This window comes from Elephantulus edwardii, unplaced genomic scaffold (assembly GCF_000299155.1).
Source record: "Elephantulus edwardii isolate Elephantulus edwardi_28Jun2011 unplaced genomic scaffold, EleEdw1.0 scaffold00009, whole genome shotgun sequence".
Classification (NCBI taxonomy): domain Eukaryota; kingdom Metazoa; phylum Chordata; class Mammalia; order Macroscelidea; family Macroscelididae; genus Elephantulus; species Elephantulus edwardii.
Window position 1 is genome coordinate 18,047,253 of NW_006399759.1, and position 17,295 is coordinate 18,064,547.

The window sequence follows — 17,295 nt, forward strand, 5'->3', positions numbered from 1 at the left end:
GAGGGTTGTTAGGCCTTTTGTTCATAGGGTCGCTATGAGTCATGCTCAACTTGAAGGCAATCAACAACAACAAATACTAATTATATATAAATATATATGGTTCTTAAATTTCAACAGAAAAAGAATCATAAAATGTACAGTTCTTTAACAGAAAAAGGAGTATTATTAAATAGAATATGTTCTTGAACCAAAAAATAAAGGATTAATGTGTATCAGTCATTTTCTTAATGGTAATTTTTTATAGCCAATTAAAATAAAGGAGACTAGAACATGAGGAAAAGTGTTAACAACTAAATTTTAAAAATACACTGTGCTGTGTTACTAATTACTGTGGTTCTTGAGCAAGATTAAACAGATTTTAAAAGTATATTGATAGCTCCAAAGAGATAAAAGTTTTATAAGATTTGTATTGTAGTATATACAGCTACTAACAAAATTATAATATAGGTGAGAGAAGTCATCATTTCTTTTTGTTAGGTGTCATCAAGTCAAGTACAGCTTATAACAACCTTATGAAGAACTGATCTAAACCGTCATATCCCTTTTCATCCATACCGTCTGATACACTTGAGTCCATTGCTGCAGTTACTGTATTAACCTGTTTTGCTGAGGGTCTTCCACCCTTTCACTGACCCTCTACCTTTGCGCATGTTGCTAGGAAGGGCTATTCCTTGGAGAGGAACATGATTCTGGGAAGGGTGGACAGTCGATGAAAGAGAGGAAAACCCCCAACTAGGTGATTTGACACGGTCACTGCTGTAATGGGCTTTTGTGTGTCAGGAAGTACGAGGATGACACAGGATAGAACAGGATTCAGATCTTTTGTTCATAAGCTTGCTATGAGCCGTACTTGACAACATCACTTTCCTTAGCATGAAAAGCTCCTCCTAGCAACATGCTCAAAGTATGTGAGATGAAGCTTCGCCATCCTTGCATCTAAGGAATATCTGGTTGCACTTTCTTTAAGATGTATATGTTAATCCCTCTATGCTGATGACATGATAGTATACTTAGAAAACCTTAAAGACTCAGCAAGAAAACTATTGGACGTAGTTGACCAATTCAGCAAAGTAGCAGGATACAAGATCAACATACAAGATGTATATGTTAATTCTTTTGTCCAGCCATAGAGATACAATAAATTTTAGAATGGATAATAATCGTACAGATAAATGGATGTGTATGTACATATATTAATCATATTTTTTGAAGTCTTTAAGAAAATAATCTTAGTCCTTTGGAGGAAAACTTGAGTTTTTTAATAATTGAAGTTGTATCACATTATAAGGAGCCTTAGTGCATAACATGTTGGGCTGGTAACTGAAATGCTGAGTAGTTCAAATTCACTAGCTGTTCTTTAGGAGAAAAAAATGGGCTTTCCTTAAAGATTGACAGGTTCAGAAACACAATAGGAGATTGCTGCGAGGAATTACTGACTTGATAATGGGGGTAGTCACATTATTAGTTGTCACATGAACAGCTTATACAAAAACTTATTATCTTTTCTGTCAGAAGTCTCAAACTAGTGTTAATATTTAAAATATCTTCAACATTTGAAAATACAAATAATTAGGGATAAATCTTAAGTATTCTGTATTTGGATGCCTACATGCATTTTATTTTGTATATAGCCAGTTTTTGTTTCTTAACTAAGCATCTGTGTTGTAGCTTGAGTTAACAGCTTTCCAGGTTGAGAATTCTCTGAATCATCCAAGATGTTTTAAAGATGATATAAGTACAAATGCTCTTAAATTTGCAATGTAGAGGTGGTTGAGCCTGACTTCTTCCCACTTCCTAACGGGATACTGTTCCCATCAATAATAGCCATAGTAGCACATAAATAGCTGCTTGGTCAGGCATGTCACCCCCATGTTCCTGTACATCTTTCTACCAACCATTCTGATATTCGTTGTTGATTCAGACTACTCACAATTCTGGGTTATATTAGGGAAATAAATTGGAGAGTGGGGAAGGAAAAGAATATCACACAATGCAAGTCTTTGTTTACTCCAGCAGTCTCAAGCCAGATTAATAGCAAAACAAAATTCTTCAATTAGTAAAAGTCCTGGTTTAGTAGCACAAATTCAAATCATCAAGCAAGGTTTGCCTCAGAGCAGAGAAGTTGTAAGACAGCTTCTCCTTCAGTTATCCAACAAGCAAAACCTTTAACTGTGGCCAACACAAATGAAAGAAGTCGCAGGTTAACACTTTGCCAGTTTCTCCACAGCAATTCCAGTCTCTCCACCACTTCGCAGCTGTTGATAATTTGCAAGACCATGTGCCTGCAGTTAAAAAAGCTGGAGACCAGCCAAGCCTAACATAATGGCTAGAAAAGACAACTTTTAAACTAACACCACAACCCACCTCCTTACTTTTCTAAGCCATTATTTCTCATCTGAAGGATCAGCCTTCTCCTTAGCATCATCTGTATTCATGGAAATATGTAAGCCATCTACTTTACTCATTGTGTTTTAATTCATCCATTTTAGATAATCCGTTTATTTGCCCAGTTTCCTAACCAGTGCTCTGCAGAAATAAGCTTGTCTTTTGCTCCAAAGAATCTTATTACAGTTGAAACTTAGCCTCCCCATCTGTAAACAAAGGTCCAGTAAAGAAGATAAAATAGATGAATGGGACCATTTAAGAATCAAATCCTTAGGCACATCCAAAAACTTCTCCAGCAAGGTAAAAAGGGAAGCCACAGACTGGGGAAAAAAAAATTTGGTAATGACATGTCAGATAAGGGACTTATATCTAGAATTTATAAAATACTCGCACCACAACAAGATAAAGATAACCCAGTTGAAAAATGAGCACAGGATATGAACTGAACGCTTCTCCAAAGAAGACATTCAAATGACCAACAAGCACATTAAGAAATGTTCAAAATCCCTAGCTCTAAGAGAGATGGAAATCAAAACAACTCTGAGACAATCATCTCACCTCAGTAAGAATAGTAAGAGTTAACAGAACAGCAAGCAACAAATGCTGGTGAAGTTGTGAGGAAACTGGAACCCTTATTCACTGTTGGTGGGAGTGTAAAATGATGCAACCACTATGGAAGGCCATAGGGCGCTTTCTCAAAAAGTTGCAAATAGAAATAGCATTTGGCCCATTAATTCCACTAGTGGAAATATACCCCAAAGAGACCTTAACTGGCACCCAAGCAGATAAATAGCCATGTTTATCTTGAGTTTATAGTAGCAAAGAGTTGGAAACAACCCATCAACAAATGAATGAATAGGGAAGCTGTGGTGTATTCATACAATGGAATACTATGCAGCATTGAAAAGCAAGGTACTCATGAAATATTATACAAAATGCGTGGCCCTGGAGGACATTATGCTGAGTGAAATATCTCAGTCACAAAAGGGTAAATACTGCATAGTGCTACTGTTGTAAAATGGGACTGACATCGGGGTTGGAGGGAGACTGAGAAAGATGGGATAAATTATGTATACTGCATTGAAATGGATGAGGGAGAGAACGGTTTAAAAGGGATATATGATTAGGTACTATTGTCATGACGAGAGTCCAGAATGAAGGCTGCACAGTGGAGTGGACTTGGTAGGAGGGATTGCATAACATGAAAGAATTTTTCTTTTAATTTTCAAAACAAAGGCAACATAGCTGAGTGGACTTGTGGGGAGGGATTGTATTAAAAGGAAAGAATTTTAATTTTCAAAGAGAAGAGCGAACTGGTATGGGGGGAGGTTGGGCAGGGAGAAAAGTGCAACAATGAATGGAAATCCAAAATCTCTGTAAACTTTCATTAAAATTAATAAAAAAAGATATTTAAAAAGGCAAATCATCAAGTAACCATAATCAATACTAGCTCACAGAATCAGATGTCTTCTTTTCACTTGGTTGGATTCTGATCTGCACATTCCCAGCCATCCATGGCTAGATCCTAATGGGCATCAGCTGTGGAATCAGGTGTCCACTTTTTCCTGTGCTTTAGACAGGCTAGTCCCCTTACTCAACCTCAGGCCCACAAGGGCAAAGTCAACACATCAGTGATCCTAAGGACTCCCTGCTGTCCAAACAGCAGTCCTTTTTCACTTATTATGCTAGGTAACAAGTCTAAACTCAGCCTGTCTGTTCATTACTACCTATCTCCCACTTCCACTCATTAAGTGGATTCACGCGTTCACCATGCTCTGATGGGCATCTGTTTTACTTTGTCCCAGTTTATTAGCAAAGCATCTCTCTGTCATCTTTGAGATGTAATATTCCTCAGAATACTGGGTGGAGCTTAATCATTCTTCAGCTAAGCTGTACACTGTGTACCAAATTCTACTACTTAGTATAAGCATTCTTTTAAGGAAAATTCTCCCTTTTTGACTATCTAATTAATATTCCGCTGGCTTACATTACCCCGTATGTCATACTTTCCACAATTTTTATATCTCAATATAAGGAAATCCAGTTTAGTTTAAATCAACAAAAACCATAATTATTTTTACAGTGTGTCTTAACATTATATATCTCTAATTTTCATTTTATAGTATAAGAGAAAAAAATCAAACCAAATATATCCAAATAAACACTTAAAATTTAACAAATTTCATCTTAAACTCTTAAGTATATCTTGGCTTTGCTTTTCTGGTCTCTGGCTATAAAGCAGTTTCTCAACTTTTCTGTCATACTTTTTGACATCAGTTGGCAAAGGAGCAGATGTATCATGTTAATGACCTAATCAGACTTCTTCTTGCTACATAAAGGGGAACTTTGTTCCACACAGTAATATTCATAGCAAAAGACAGACAGCTGCTTGGTCAGACATGCTGCCCCTCATGGTCCTGTACCTCTTTCTACCACTCCTTTGGTTCCAATATTTGTTGTTTATTGACTTGACTCATCTGTACGGCCATTATAAGAGAACACCTTTCTCACTTTGAAATATAGCAGTGACACTGGTGGAGACTATAGCACTGCTGTGAAGAGACTGTGACAAGAGGAACCCTGGAGAGGGAACTACAGTTAAAGGTTTTGCTTGCTGGATGATTTGACTTGTCACTGCTCACAGATAAAGCTTACTGAGTGGGTGAGGAAACCAAAGGCTTCTTGGCATTTGTGCTGCTGACCTGAAGCCTGGACTTTGACTAATTGAGGAATTGTGTTTTACTGTTAATCTTGGGACTTGCATTGGTTGATATTCTTTGCCTCTTCCATTCTCTAACTTATTTCCGAAATAAACCCCACACAAGTAGTTAAGTGTATGAGTCAACAATGAGTACTAGATCAGAATAATTGGTAGAAATAGATATAGGAGCATGGGGCGGGGGGTGACATGTCTGACCAAACAGCTGTCTCTTTGCTGCTAGGGATATTATTGATGGAGATAATTCCCCTTTATGAAGCAGGTAAAAGTTAGCATCAGCCACTCCCACATTGCATTGGCTCCTTTTACAGTATTTCATTTTTCTACCGTACCTTTTTGCTTTCACAGCAAATATGTTACCATAACTAGCTACCAGTATTTTTCCCAGAGGGTTTCCTATGTTTCTATGGCAAGTTTGTATAAATTTATCAGGAGGGGTAAATTGCTATGGCTGTTAGTTAAAAGACATGAGAGTTCATGAAAGAGAATATGCAGTTAAAAATTTAATCATATTTATTAATTAAAAAATTAAAAATTCAGCAACTTAACTTTATTGCCACCAAGTTCCAATCACTGTAACTCCAGTAGGTTTTCAGAGGCTGTAAATCACATGTGAGGAGATTGCCCATTTTTATCCCATGGAGAAACTAGTGAATTTCAACCGCCTTTGGGTTGACAGGGCAACTCCTTTCTCAACTTAAGTCTCCAGAGCCCCTCTCATATGAAAAAGTAAGGCATAATAGTTGCCTGTTCAATAAGCAGATATTTAAAATTTTTTTCCTTGTTCAGGAGGGTGAAAGTGCAATATTTTCAATTATATTAGTTAGCTCTGAAAATTACACAGAAAATAATTACAGCAAATTCAGTATCACTAAGTTATATTGTAGTAAGCATAATTTATGATTCTGTAGACTTTATTATCAACTTTGTTAACTATAAAGAATATACTATGTTAAAAATTTATGAATGGTAAATATTATTCTGTTTGTCAAAGAAATTATATGACATCTTCTTTTCAGAGTGAAATGGTAAAGGAACTTGATGGTCATGTTCTGAAATGTGTGAAAGATCAGAATGGAAACCATGTTGTACAAAAATGTATTGAATGTGTTCAGCCACAGTCACTTCAGTTCATCATTGATGCTTTCAAGGGACAAGTAAGTTTAAATTTTCCTTCTAATTACTGTGTAGGAAATCATTTTAGAATTTATATGTTAACACATTTTCTTATGTCCAAAGATCATTCCCAGAACCTTCATATAACAGTTGGAGACAAAGAGTATAATGTACATTAATTTCCATTTGATAGGATGACTTTGTGGAGAGCTTGATTATTGTGTTTTTTAAAACTTATCCTGAGTTTAAATATAGTACTTTATATTTTTTTAGATGGAAATTTTATTTTACTTTAATTTAGGCAAATATTTGCAAATCATTGGTTTTTTATACACATTTTAATGTTAACAATACATACTATAGCATTCATTACAGTAGATTAGTATATTTTTTTAACACAAATTCTGTTTAGTCTCTTACTGTATATTGTCTTCTCCTTTGCTATCTGTTTAGTAAGTAACATTTACTTCTCTTTCCCTCTAGTCCCATCCCAGGATTCTAATTAGTGATCTTATAAAATGATTGTCCTTTTGTGACTCCTTAGTGTAATGTCCTCTGAATGCATCCATATTAATCAGTGTTTCATAAAGGCTTAGTTGCATAGTATTTCATTGCATGCACGTACCAAAACTTCTTTATCCATTTGTTCATTTATAGACACTTGGGTTGGGGTTGTTTGCATCTCTTTGCTGTGCTGCAATGATCACAGATCTATTAGTGTGATAACTCTTATTTCTTTGGGAGATATATATAGAAGTCCAGTACTGGATAAAATGATAATTTATTTCTATTTCCAACTTTCTAAGGAAGCACCAAACTGCTTTCCATAGGGGTTGTACCATTTTACAGTCCCATCAACAGGGAATGAGAGTTGAAATTGGCTGCACATCCCTGCCAGCATTTCTTATTTGCTGTCTTGTTGAACTTTGCTATTATTACTAAGGTGAGATGATATTATTGTTTTGATTTGCATAGTATTTGCAAATCTTGAGCATTTTTTAAATATATTGACCACCTTTGTGTCTTCTGTCTTGGGTTGTCTTTGTCCCTGTGGGGGAGCCCTGGTGGTAAGAGTCCTTAAGGAGTTGTGCTGCTAACCCAAAGGCAGATCTTCTGGTGGTTCAAAGCCACAAGTTTGAGTTTTGTGGGTTTTTTCCCTTGCTGATTTCTGGAAGGTTTCTGTAAGTTTAAAGACCAGTTTCTTGTCAGATACATCATGGCCTAATTTGTAATCTGTTTCTTTTTTTCCTTTGTTGAGTCAAATCACAGGAGAAAATTGCCCCTCCTCTAGCAGAGCATCTGGTGGATTATATTCTGTTTCATGTCAGAGATTCTGACTCCTTAATTGACCCTAATTGTTTTTCCAATGGTCATAACAGTTTCTGCTTTTACACTAGGTTCTTTATCCATCGAGCTTTTTATATGGTGAGAAATAAGTGCTGTTTCATTTTCCTGCAAATATACAGATAGCCAGTTTTGCTAGCACTATTTCTTAAAGGTTCCTCACTTAATGGATTTCCTGTCTTTGTCAAAGATCAGGTGAACGGATTTATAGGTGAAAGGATTTATTTCTGAGTTCTCAGTGCAATTCCATTGGTCTTTGTCCCTATAGCAATACCAAGTGGTTTTGATGACTGTGGTTATGTAGTAGATAGGATATGTAAGGCCTCCTACTTTATTTTTCTTTTTCAGAATCACCTTGCTTACCCAGAGTCTCTTTCCTTTCCATGTAAATTTGATGATTACTTATTACTTGTTGAAGAATGATGATGGAATTTGGGTTGGATTAGATACATTGTATCTATGGATAAATTTTGATCTACTTCACATTTGATCCATTTTCACAGTGTTCTATCCATGAACATAGTCGGTTTTCCCATTTACATAGTTCTCTGGGTTTCTTATCCTAAGTATTTCACCATTTTCTTTGTATAGGTCTCTTGTATCTCTGGTTAGATTTATTCCTAAACAGTTCCCATTTTGTATGGCTGTTGTAAATGGTATTGTTGTTCTTATTTCTTCTTCAGAGTTCACTTTTTGCTCTAGGGAACTTTGTGCCTTTTCATTCTTTTCCTTTGTTAGATTTGTCAGTGGCTTGTTAATGTTATGAATCCTTTCAATCACCAAACTTCTAGTCTTGTTAGTTTTTTCCATTATTTTTCTGTTTAATTTCTTTCTGTTCTTAGCATTATTTTTTTTTTCTTTCTACTACCTAATAAGTTCAAGCAAATAACATTTTACTTGATTTCCATGAACTCTTAATGGTTTCTTTCTCTCCAGCTTCTGGTTGGTGATTTCTAATTTTATATCATGCTCTGGAGTATTTCATTATTTTAAAATTTATTTAGACTTGCTTTGTGGCCTAACATAGTTTATTCTGGAAAGTGTTTCATCGATGTTGGAGAAAAATGTGTATTGATTCTGCTCATTGGGTGGATTGTTGTCACATATGTCTGCATGATCAGGATGGGGTTTTTTTATTGCTTTGTGTTTTTGGTGTCTCTGTTTCTTTCTCATTGACTTGTCCTTTATCTAAGGTAGTTAAATATTAAAGTCTCCTACTATTATTGTGGAGTTGTCTATTTATGTCTTTAATTCTATTAAAATTGTATTTCTGTATCTTGTAACTTTTTCATCACATGTAGATATTAACTACAGCTGTGTTCTTTTATTCTTTGAGTATTACATAATGCTATTTCCTTTTGTACATGTTGGCCTTTGTCTTGAAGTCTGTTTTATCAGAAGTTAATATTTATGCAAATGACTAAGTCATAGAAGTAACTTATTAGTTTAAACTCAACAGTGTTATTTTCTAAATTTCTTGGGAAATGAGAAGAAGAGAAAAATACAGATTACAATACAAGATTGTAATAAAAGATTACTATCATTATCTTTTTGGGAAATAATATGTAATACTTAATTAAAATTCATTTAATTACTATACTACACCATTCCCCCATATCTATTCATTTCTGGTTTTATGTGCCTTCAATCTTTTGATTAAAATTGCTTTTGATCAAAGGGAGCTCTGGTGGCCTAGTGGCAAGAAGTACCAGAAGTACATGGTTTGAATCCACCAGATGCTCTGCTGGAGAAGAAGGGGCAATCTACCCCTGTAGCAGTCAGATCCTATTTGACAATACACACACACACACACACACAAAATAATAATTTTTTTTTTTAAAAAAGGATTGCTTTTGATCATAGCATCTGTAGATCTAAACTGAGCCCTCTCTCATTCCTACTTCCAGTCTTTGGTATGTTATGTTGGTCATACTACATTTAAATCTATTATCATTCTCTTTTTAAGTAATTCAGCACATTGTCAAAAACATGCCTACTTCAGTACTTTTCAAATTGTCAGAGAATAGAAACTTCCTTATTTTTCTAGAAAAATTGAAAACCATTTTTCTAATTGTTTTAAGGTATTTGTGCTTTCAACTCATCCTTATGGCTGCAGAGTAATTCAGCGCATCCTGGAACATTGCACTGCAGAACAGACTTTACCTATCTTAGAAGAACTTCATCAACACACAGAGCAGTTGGTACAGGTATAATAGATTTTGTAATCACTTTGAATGTTTCTTTATTTTTTTAAAAATGGACCAATGATACTTTTTGTTAAGGAAGTGTAATTTATTGTTAATTTGCTGTAGAATAGCATAGTAAGACAAAAGCCTTTTGTTTTCTCCTGGCTGTGTTAATTGGGTTTTTAGACAAGTAGGTTAACATCTTTTAAAGGAATATACTCTGCCTTTCTCTTAAGAAAAGTAATATTTAAATTTACCCTTAGGATCAGTATGGAAATTATGTTATTCAGCATGTACTAGAACATGGTCGACCTGAAGACAAGAGCAAAATTGTTTCCGAGATCAGAGGAAAAGTCTTAGCCCTGAGTCAACACAAATTTGCCAGGTATTGCAGTATTTTTTAATTCTACGGTCAATTCTTTGAGCTTCTTGGTTTTTGTTTCATAACTTGTCCTGGTATATACATACAGTAATGTACAGTGACTATAACATTGAATAATAATCTTTTTTTGTAGATGCAGAAACATTTTAAAATCTGTATTTAAGACGTCCCCCTCTCAAAATAGGCTTTTTTGAGACAATGCAGAGAACTATTTAAAAATGCACATACTGTTGGAACTTCTGGAGCATTTAGTGATCTACTGTCATTTTTAAATTGCTTTGTAATTCTAAGAGGCCTGTGATTACCCTTGAGTTTTCTTATGTTCCTGGCTTCTGTTATAAAAGTTATTTTGAGAACGAGAGAATCCAGTGTTGTGTCTCTTCTTCTATCTTTTAATAAGTTGAGCACATTCAGCTTAAAGCCAAGCTCTAAGGAAACATATATTAAAATAAATTTTTGCATATACCCTTTAATTTTTAGCAATGTAGTAGAAAAATGTGTTACTCATGCTTCCCGTGCTGAGAGAGCTTTACTGATTGATGAGGTTTGCTGCCAGAATGATGGTCCTCACAGTGCCTTATACACCATGATGAAGGACCAGTATGCCAATTACGTGGTTCAGAAGATGATTGATATGGCTGAACCTGCTCAGAGAAAGATAATTATGCACAAGGTAATACAGCATGTAGCACTTAAGTAGATCTCTACAGTTTGTTCATGGGGCAATCACTTGACTTTAATTATTTTCTTTGTGTATATTATATAATTGATAGACAAATGTAAAATCAGTGAATAACTTGACAGATGTTGATATTGTTTCACCTTGTATTAAATTCTTGAAAGTCAATATAATGACATTCATTCTTCATCTCTTTACCTAACTTTACTGTAGCTATTTTCGTGTCTTTTTTCGGTATTATACTTAATGTGCTGTGATTCTTAAGTATAGTTAAATTTTTTGCACTAAACTGAAGAAAGAATTTATGTTTCTTTGATTGGTTTTTCAGATAGGAGTTAACTCCAAGTACTTTCCTTTTAAACTGTTAACTGTTCTTTGAATTCTCTAGAATGTAATACTGCTTTATAAAAAATTAATTGCTGTAGAAAACTTATTATTTAGAGAAAGCAAGAAGAAATATTTAAAGAGTCACTCTTTTTAAAGTTTATTCATACAAGTAACACAGAACAAAGTAGCTTATTTACTTGACTACCTTCTACACAGGTATATCATGCGTTGTTGCATTTTTTTTATTATTATTAAATTTTATTGGTCTTAATGAACATTTACAGAGATTTTGGGTTTTCATTACCCTCCTCCCCAGTTCGTTCTTCTCCCTCCTCCCCCCGAATGTCTGTTTTAATTGTCAGCTTTGTTGCATTTTAGTTAATGTTTTTTATTCAAACTTAAAGTTTGTGGCAAACTTGTATTGATACAAGTTTTATTAGTGCCATTTTTCCCACTTCATGTGGGCATTTTGTCCCTATATATAATTCTTAACATTTCAAACTTTATTATTGCATACTTACTAGGCTATAATACAGTATAAATTTAACTCTTATATGCATTGAGAAAATCACCGTGACTTGTATTCCTAAGTCAAATCTGAAATATCTTTGTGATATGCCTGTATAGAAATAATTTTTTTAACACTGAATGTCGTTTTGACCCTTTGACTTTGAGAATACATTCTTAAACTTTAAACTTACTGTACTGATTTTAGTTTTTACCAACTTCTTAATCTAATACTTTGCTTAGAAAGTGATTGAGGATGAGAGTGGTAAGCATTTTTCTGATGGCATTTTTCCCCTTTCCCACTGCGTAAGGTAATGAAAATCTTTTTTTCTTTACTGTTACAAAAACCAACCAAAAAAAGTAATACATGCTTTAAATTTGTTCCAAATTTTCTTTAATAACTATCATATTTATGGCATTTGAAGTACTTCTAGTTTTTAATTGTCATAAGAAGTACTTTGTCACAATGAATTTATTTTGATTTCTGTTTATTATGTAGTGACAGGGAAAATCCTAAATTTGGAATTATAAATTCCTACATTTGAAATTGCTAGACCAAAAGCTATTTTTCATTTTACTCAATCTTGCTAAATTGATTAAAAATCTCAACAAGTTTATATATCTTCAATATTTATAAGAAAAATGCTTGTTACACCACACTTCATCAATAGTTACTAATATTAATTTGATTCCAATCTAAATAAGAAACAAATGATACAGTACTTTTAGTTGCATTTTAAAACTTATTAGTATGATGTTAAGTATATTTGTTTATTGGCCATCAGAACCTCTTGTTTGTTGTCTTCTGATAATTTTGGTTTTGATTCTTGCCCAACTTGTCTCAAGGTAAAAAATTTTTCTCAAAAAGTTTACCAATTTTGTAGCTTATTCCTGCTTTATGTTTGTATATTTTTAGCTTAGTCATTGACCAATTTGGAAGCAGAGATTTAGATAGATGAGTAGAAGAGATATACTTTTGCAATTAGCAGCATTTTAGGATTTTATTAATTAGAATTGTAATTATTCTCATATTCTCCATATTTGAAAGTACTAAGAAATTAAAAATACATTTTAGTACTTAAATAGACTATTTGTTTTTCAGATTCGACCTCACATTACTACTTTGCGCAAATACACATACGGAAAGCATATACTGGCCAAGCTGGAAAAATATTATTTGAAAAATAGCCCAGATCTTGGGCCTATTGGCGGACCACCAAATGGAATGCTTTAAAGGAAAAGGAGAAGATGATTTAACCATGTGAAAAGTTCTTTTGTGAATTATCAAAACACAACTCAACTATGGATCTTCAGTTTTTTTTTAAAGCAAAACTATTTATTGACTTTATTCATCCATTTGTAAATTTTTTAAGGTTCTTGTGTATATTTGGGGGTGGGTGGTGAATTATAAAATATGATCCAGCCCTAAGTGAAGACCTATCAGATTGGATTGCTGGCAAAGCACAGAATGCCTGTATATGATGTAACTGTATCAAAAAAAAACCAAAACAAAAAAACCTGTCACATATTTTGTAAATTTTTACCTTGTAAAGTCACAAAAATAGTTTTTAAGGGAAAAGTACAGTATTCTTTTAATAAACTGGCTTGCAGTCTGGTAGGTCTATGACCCCATAGCACAACAGGTTTATAGAGATGTATATAGAATTATAGTCCTTATTTTTTTTTTCTTTTGTGTGAAGCCTTTTATAACAGATGAGCAATCAACTGCATAAATATTACTAATATTTTAAATGAAAAAGTTAAGTTGTATTTTGATAATTCACAAACTATCATGCAAATAAAAACTCAGCAAATAAGAACTAAATGATGTGAGAAGAAAGTAACCTATGTTATTTACAGTGGGTGTGGTTTTAATACAAATACTGCCCTATGATGTCTCTGGCAATGTAAAGTATTGTAGTATTGTATATACCTACATATGTATTTGTTGTAAGAGGTAGGAAAAAAAAACCCACAAAACAAAATCATGGTGACACTTCTATCAAGCTAAGTACACCAAATGAAAAGTTAAGTCTCGTGTTAACTTTTCAGTTTGGTTTGCAGTGAAAAAGAGTGGAAATTTGCATTTTGTTTTTGCTTATAGAATTACAAAGACAGGAAATGTTGAGCTTTATTTTGCTTTCAAATAGTTGACCCAGAAAGTAGGAGCTGGAGAGAGGTAAAAAGGGGCCACTGAAAAATGAATTTGATAGCTCAGCATTTAAGCATGATTACATATTCAGATAGCTTTTTTTGCTTCCTATAAATATATGCATTGTGTGTGTAGTAATAGATGTAAGTTTACACTTTGAAAGCAAATCTTGTTTCAATGTTTATTAGAAGCCTTGCTAATTTAGTAGTGATGCTTACCCTTGGTTGTACAGGTGTACATTTGTAAACCTTCATGCTGTAAATGGAATTTGTTTTATCTCTTTTGGAAACATTTGCATTTTAGTGTACATTTATGTCCCTGCCCTCTTTGACTTGGCATATAGTGTTGAATAATGTAAATTTATTTCTCCAAATCAAGAGTGATTTTTTAAAAAATTTTTTATCTTTATATGGTTTCAGAGGTATGAACCAGCTTTCTTTTTATTATTGTGATAGAAATTTTGTTTTATAACATAGTTGTGACTGTTAATATGGTTGTGCTAGAATTTGGTCACTTTCAATTGAAGTCAGGGTATTGTGCATAATAGAAAGTATTGGACTGAGACATTTGGTTACCATGGAGGCCAATGCTTTTTCCATCTTATTAAATGTGATGTGACTTTTTTCTTTGTACAGAAGAGTACTGTATTTTTGAATAGCCTACTCCCAAGTAAGAGCAAATCTGTATGATAACATTTTTTTCTCTGGACATTAGACACAGTAACATATGATGTACATTTACAAGCGGCCTTATGTACATTTCCCAACAATCTTTTTAAGGCAAAATTGTGACCATATGTGAATAATTAAAATCATTTTTAATCCTTTGCCTATGAAAATATTTTGGAAAAACAAATTGCTTTGTATATTCAGTTTCTGAAAGATAAAGAAAGTGCTTTGTATTTTGTTGAAATCAGTATTTTGTATAAAACATTTATGTTGACCCATTCATGTTTAATGCTGAAAACTAAAATGAACATGTTATTGCAGTCGATTGAATATGTAAGGAATTTTTATTAGACATCTACAGAGGAAAAGCATTTCTCTGAGCACAATAATGAATATAAAGATTTTACCATTTAGCTATTTGAATCATGAACCTTTTTAAAAACATAAATTTTGGGGTGCCATGCATACTTTTTCACATTTAAAGTTGAATTTTGTCACCCAGAATTCCTTGATGAGGCCATTAAATCCAACCACCTGTCCTTGGTTGGTTGTCCCGTCTCCTAGTCACACTGGTTTATGAGAGTGCCCTAGCCACGGCAGCAGCATTTGTTTGGGGTTTGGGTTTGGGTTTAGGGGAGTGTTTTTGTTTGCTTTTTGCCATTCAAAGCTGCTCTCTTTGCTTTACCAGCCTTTGAGCGTCTTGGCCCCATGTTGAACTTTGATTCCCAGTGTCGGCCCATGGTTTTCAGGATCAAAGCTGTCCTTGGTGGAGAAGGGTAATGATTTTCCTTTATTTGCACAGCTGAATTCCTGGTTTTCTTTTATGTCTATGCTGTGTTCAAATAGGTATTTATCTCTGAAAATTAGAACATGAGTAAATTCTAGAGAATATTACATTGGGAAACTGGACTCTCTTTTTGGGGTCTTTACGTTCCCATGTGTCCCGATATTGACAACCCAGTCTTCCCAGTATTTTAATAAGTTGACATAGAGTTTTGGTAAAATCTGAAGATGATATTTTAGAATAAAGGAATTTCATTTGGGCAGAGCCATTTAGACTTTGCTCTAAAGTATCTCCTTAATATGGATTGTTTCTGGACCAGTTTGTTTAAGTTCTGGCTCTTATTGGTTCATATGAAATAATGTTATCTTCACTTCTTTGTATATTATGTATAAATTAGAAAATGAAAAATGTGTGAATAACATTGTATGAAATAAATCTGGTCTTGTGGTTTTTCTGTAGATAAAGTATCCCACTATACTTCAGTTACAATTCAAATTGCCCGTTCAAGTTTATTTAAGGAATGCAAGTATTTTTATCACATGGATCTGGGACTATGGATCTAGCTCTCTGATGGTATTACTCCCATCTGTTAATTAATATTCAAGATCTCCTTAATGATATAAAGTATTTTTAGCATGTTTTTTACTGACAGATGACAACTCTTAAAGGTGATAATAGGATTAAATTAAATCATAACTGTACTCTTAGGTGCCTATTTCCTTTCCACATGTACTTTAGGAGGCAATATTGTCCAAAGAGAAGTATAATTTACATTCGGGTTTAAATGTTACCTCATTATTTACAAACATAAAGGGAATTTTAGTGGCTTAGTGGGAAAGGAGTTCAAATCCATCATTTACTCCAACAAAAAAAGAAATCCACCAGTGTGATTTACAGCCCTTACACCCTGCTGAAGGGTCAGATGTGAGTTTGTTTTGACATAATTTACAAATATGAGGAACTCTGGTGAGGTAATGTGTTTTCTGCTGCTACCCAAACAAAAGGTATGCAGTTTGAATCTATCATTGGCTCTGTGGGAGAAAAATGGCAGTCTTCTGTATACATTTATGCACTCACGTGAGATCACTTTGAGTTCTAGGTTATTTACAAACATAAGCACACCACTGCTAATGTAATTGAAAGGTTATTGGTTCAGACTCTCTAGTGCCTCAGTTAAGAGAAGGATGTGGGGGAGCTCTGGTGGGCCTGGTGGCGGGAAGCTGCACTGCAATCCCGGAGATACGTGGTTCGAGTCTCCCAGATGCTCTGCCAGAGAAAGAGGGGCCATCTCCTCCTGTACCACTTGGATCTGATTTGACGGTACACACACACAAACAAAATAATAAAATAAAAATTTTTAAAAAAAGAGAGAAGGATGTGGCAGTCTTGATGATGTATGAAACTGAAACAGTTTTACTCCATCATTGTGGGTTGCTGTGAGGATATCCTTTTACAAACAAGGTATAGACAGATGGGAGGCAGTACTACCATTTTTTTTTTCTATAATTATATTTTATTAATTTTCATAAACATCCACAGAGATTTTGGGCCTCCACTCATTCATTGCTGCACTATTCTCTCTACCCTCCTCCCAGTCCGTTCCTGTCCAAATGCCACAGCGCTTGTCAAAGCCAGTTCCGATCAATCTTCTTTGTCAGTGTATCCCCTGCCACTCCCCACCACTCCTCCCTGAGAGAGACTTCACCCTGAGCCACAAGGAAAAGGGGACGGCGCATTCTCTTAGCTACTTCCCGCTGAAAAGGGACGCTGTGGGTTTCAGGGTGAAGATCTTCTCTCACCACTCCAAAGGGCCCCTTTGGCAGCAGGAAACACACAGACTATTATGGAGATCGACCTTAGTACTACCATTTTTAAACCTTGTGTGAATTAAGTCTCAATGCCTTTATGTGAACCATTGGTTAGTACTTCCTACTACTTTATAAATTTTAAGAATTGAGACTATAACAAAAGGCACCTAGAACAAAATTCTCAGTGGTATTAGCAAATGCTAATACGATTTTTCTGTCCCTTCCAGCGTGTGCCAGA

The 17,295-nt window shown here is 34.3% G+C and overlaps 1 protein-coding gene across 7 annotated transcripts in view; it reads left to right on the plus strand.

The window, feature by feature from the left end:
• The window catches only part of PUM2 (pumilio RNA-binding family member 2), a 121,840-nt gene extending 107,217 nt beyond the window's left edge, over positions 1 to 14,623 (plus strand). For 3 of the 7 annotated variants that reach the window (XM_006880650.1, XM_006880652.1, XM_006880647.1), the window contains 5 exons: positions 6,124 to 6,261; positions 9,646 to 9,771; positions 10,014 to 10,135; positions 10,613 to 10,805; positions 12,748 to 14,623. In XM_006880650.1, coding sequence (XP_006880712.1) covers positions 6,124 to 6,261; positions 9,646 to 9,771; positions 10,014 to 10,135; positions 10,613 to 10,805; positions 12,748 to 12,879 — 711 coding nt within the window. In that variant the 3' untranslated portion in view covers positions 12,880 to 14,623. The remainder of the gene's footprint in view (positions 1 to 6,123; positions 6,262 to 9,645; positions 9,772 to 10,013; positions 10,136 to 10,612; positions 10,806 to 12,747) is intronic. The other 4 variants (XM_006880649.1, XM_006880648.1, XM_006880651.1 and 1 more) reach the window with 4 other exon arrangements.
• The last annotated feature ends 2,672 nt before the right edge of the window (positions 14,624 to 17,295 follow it).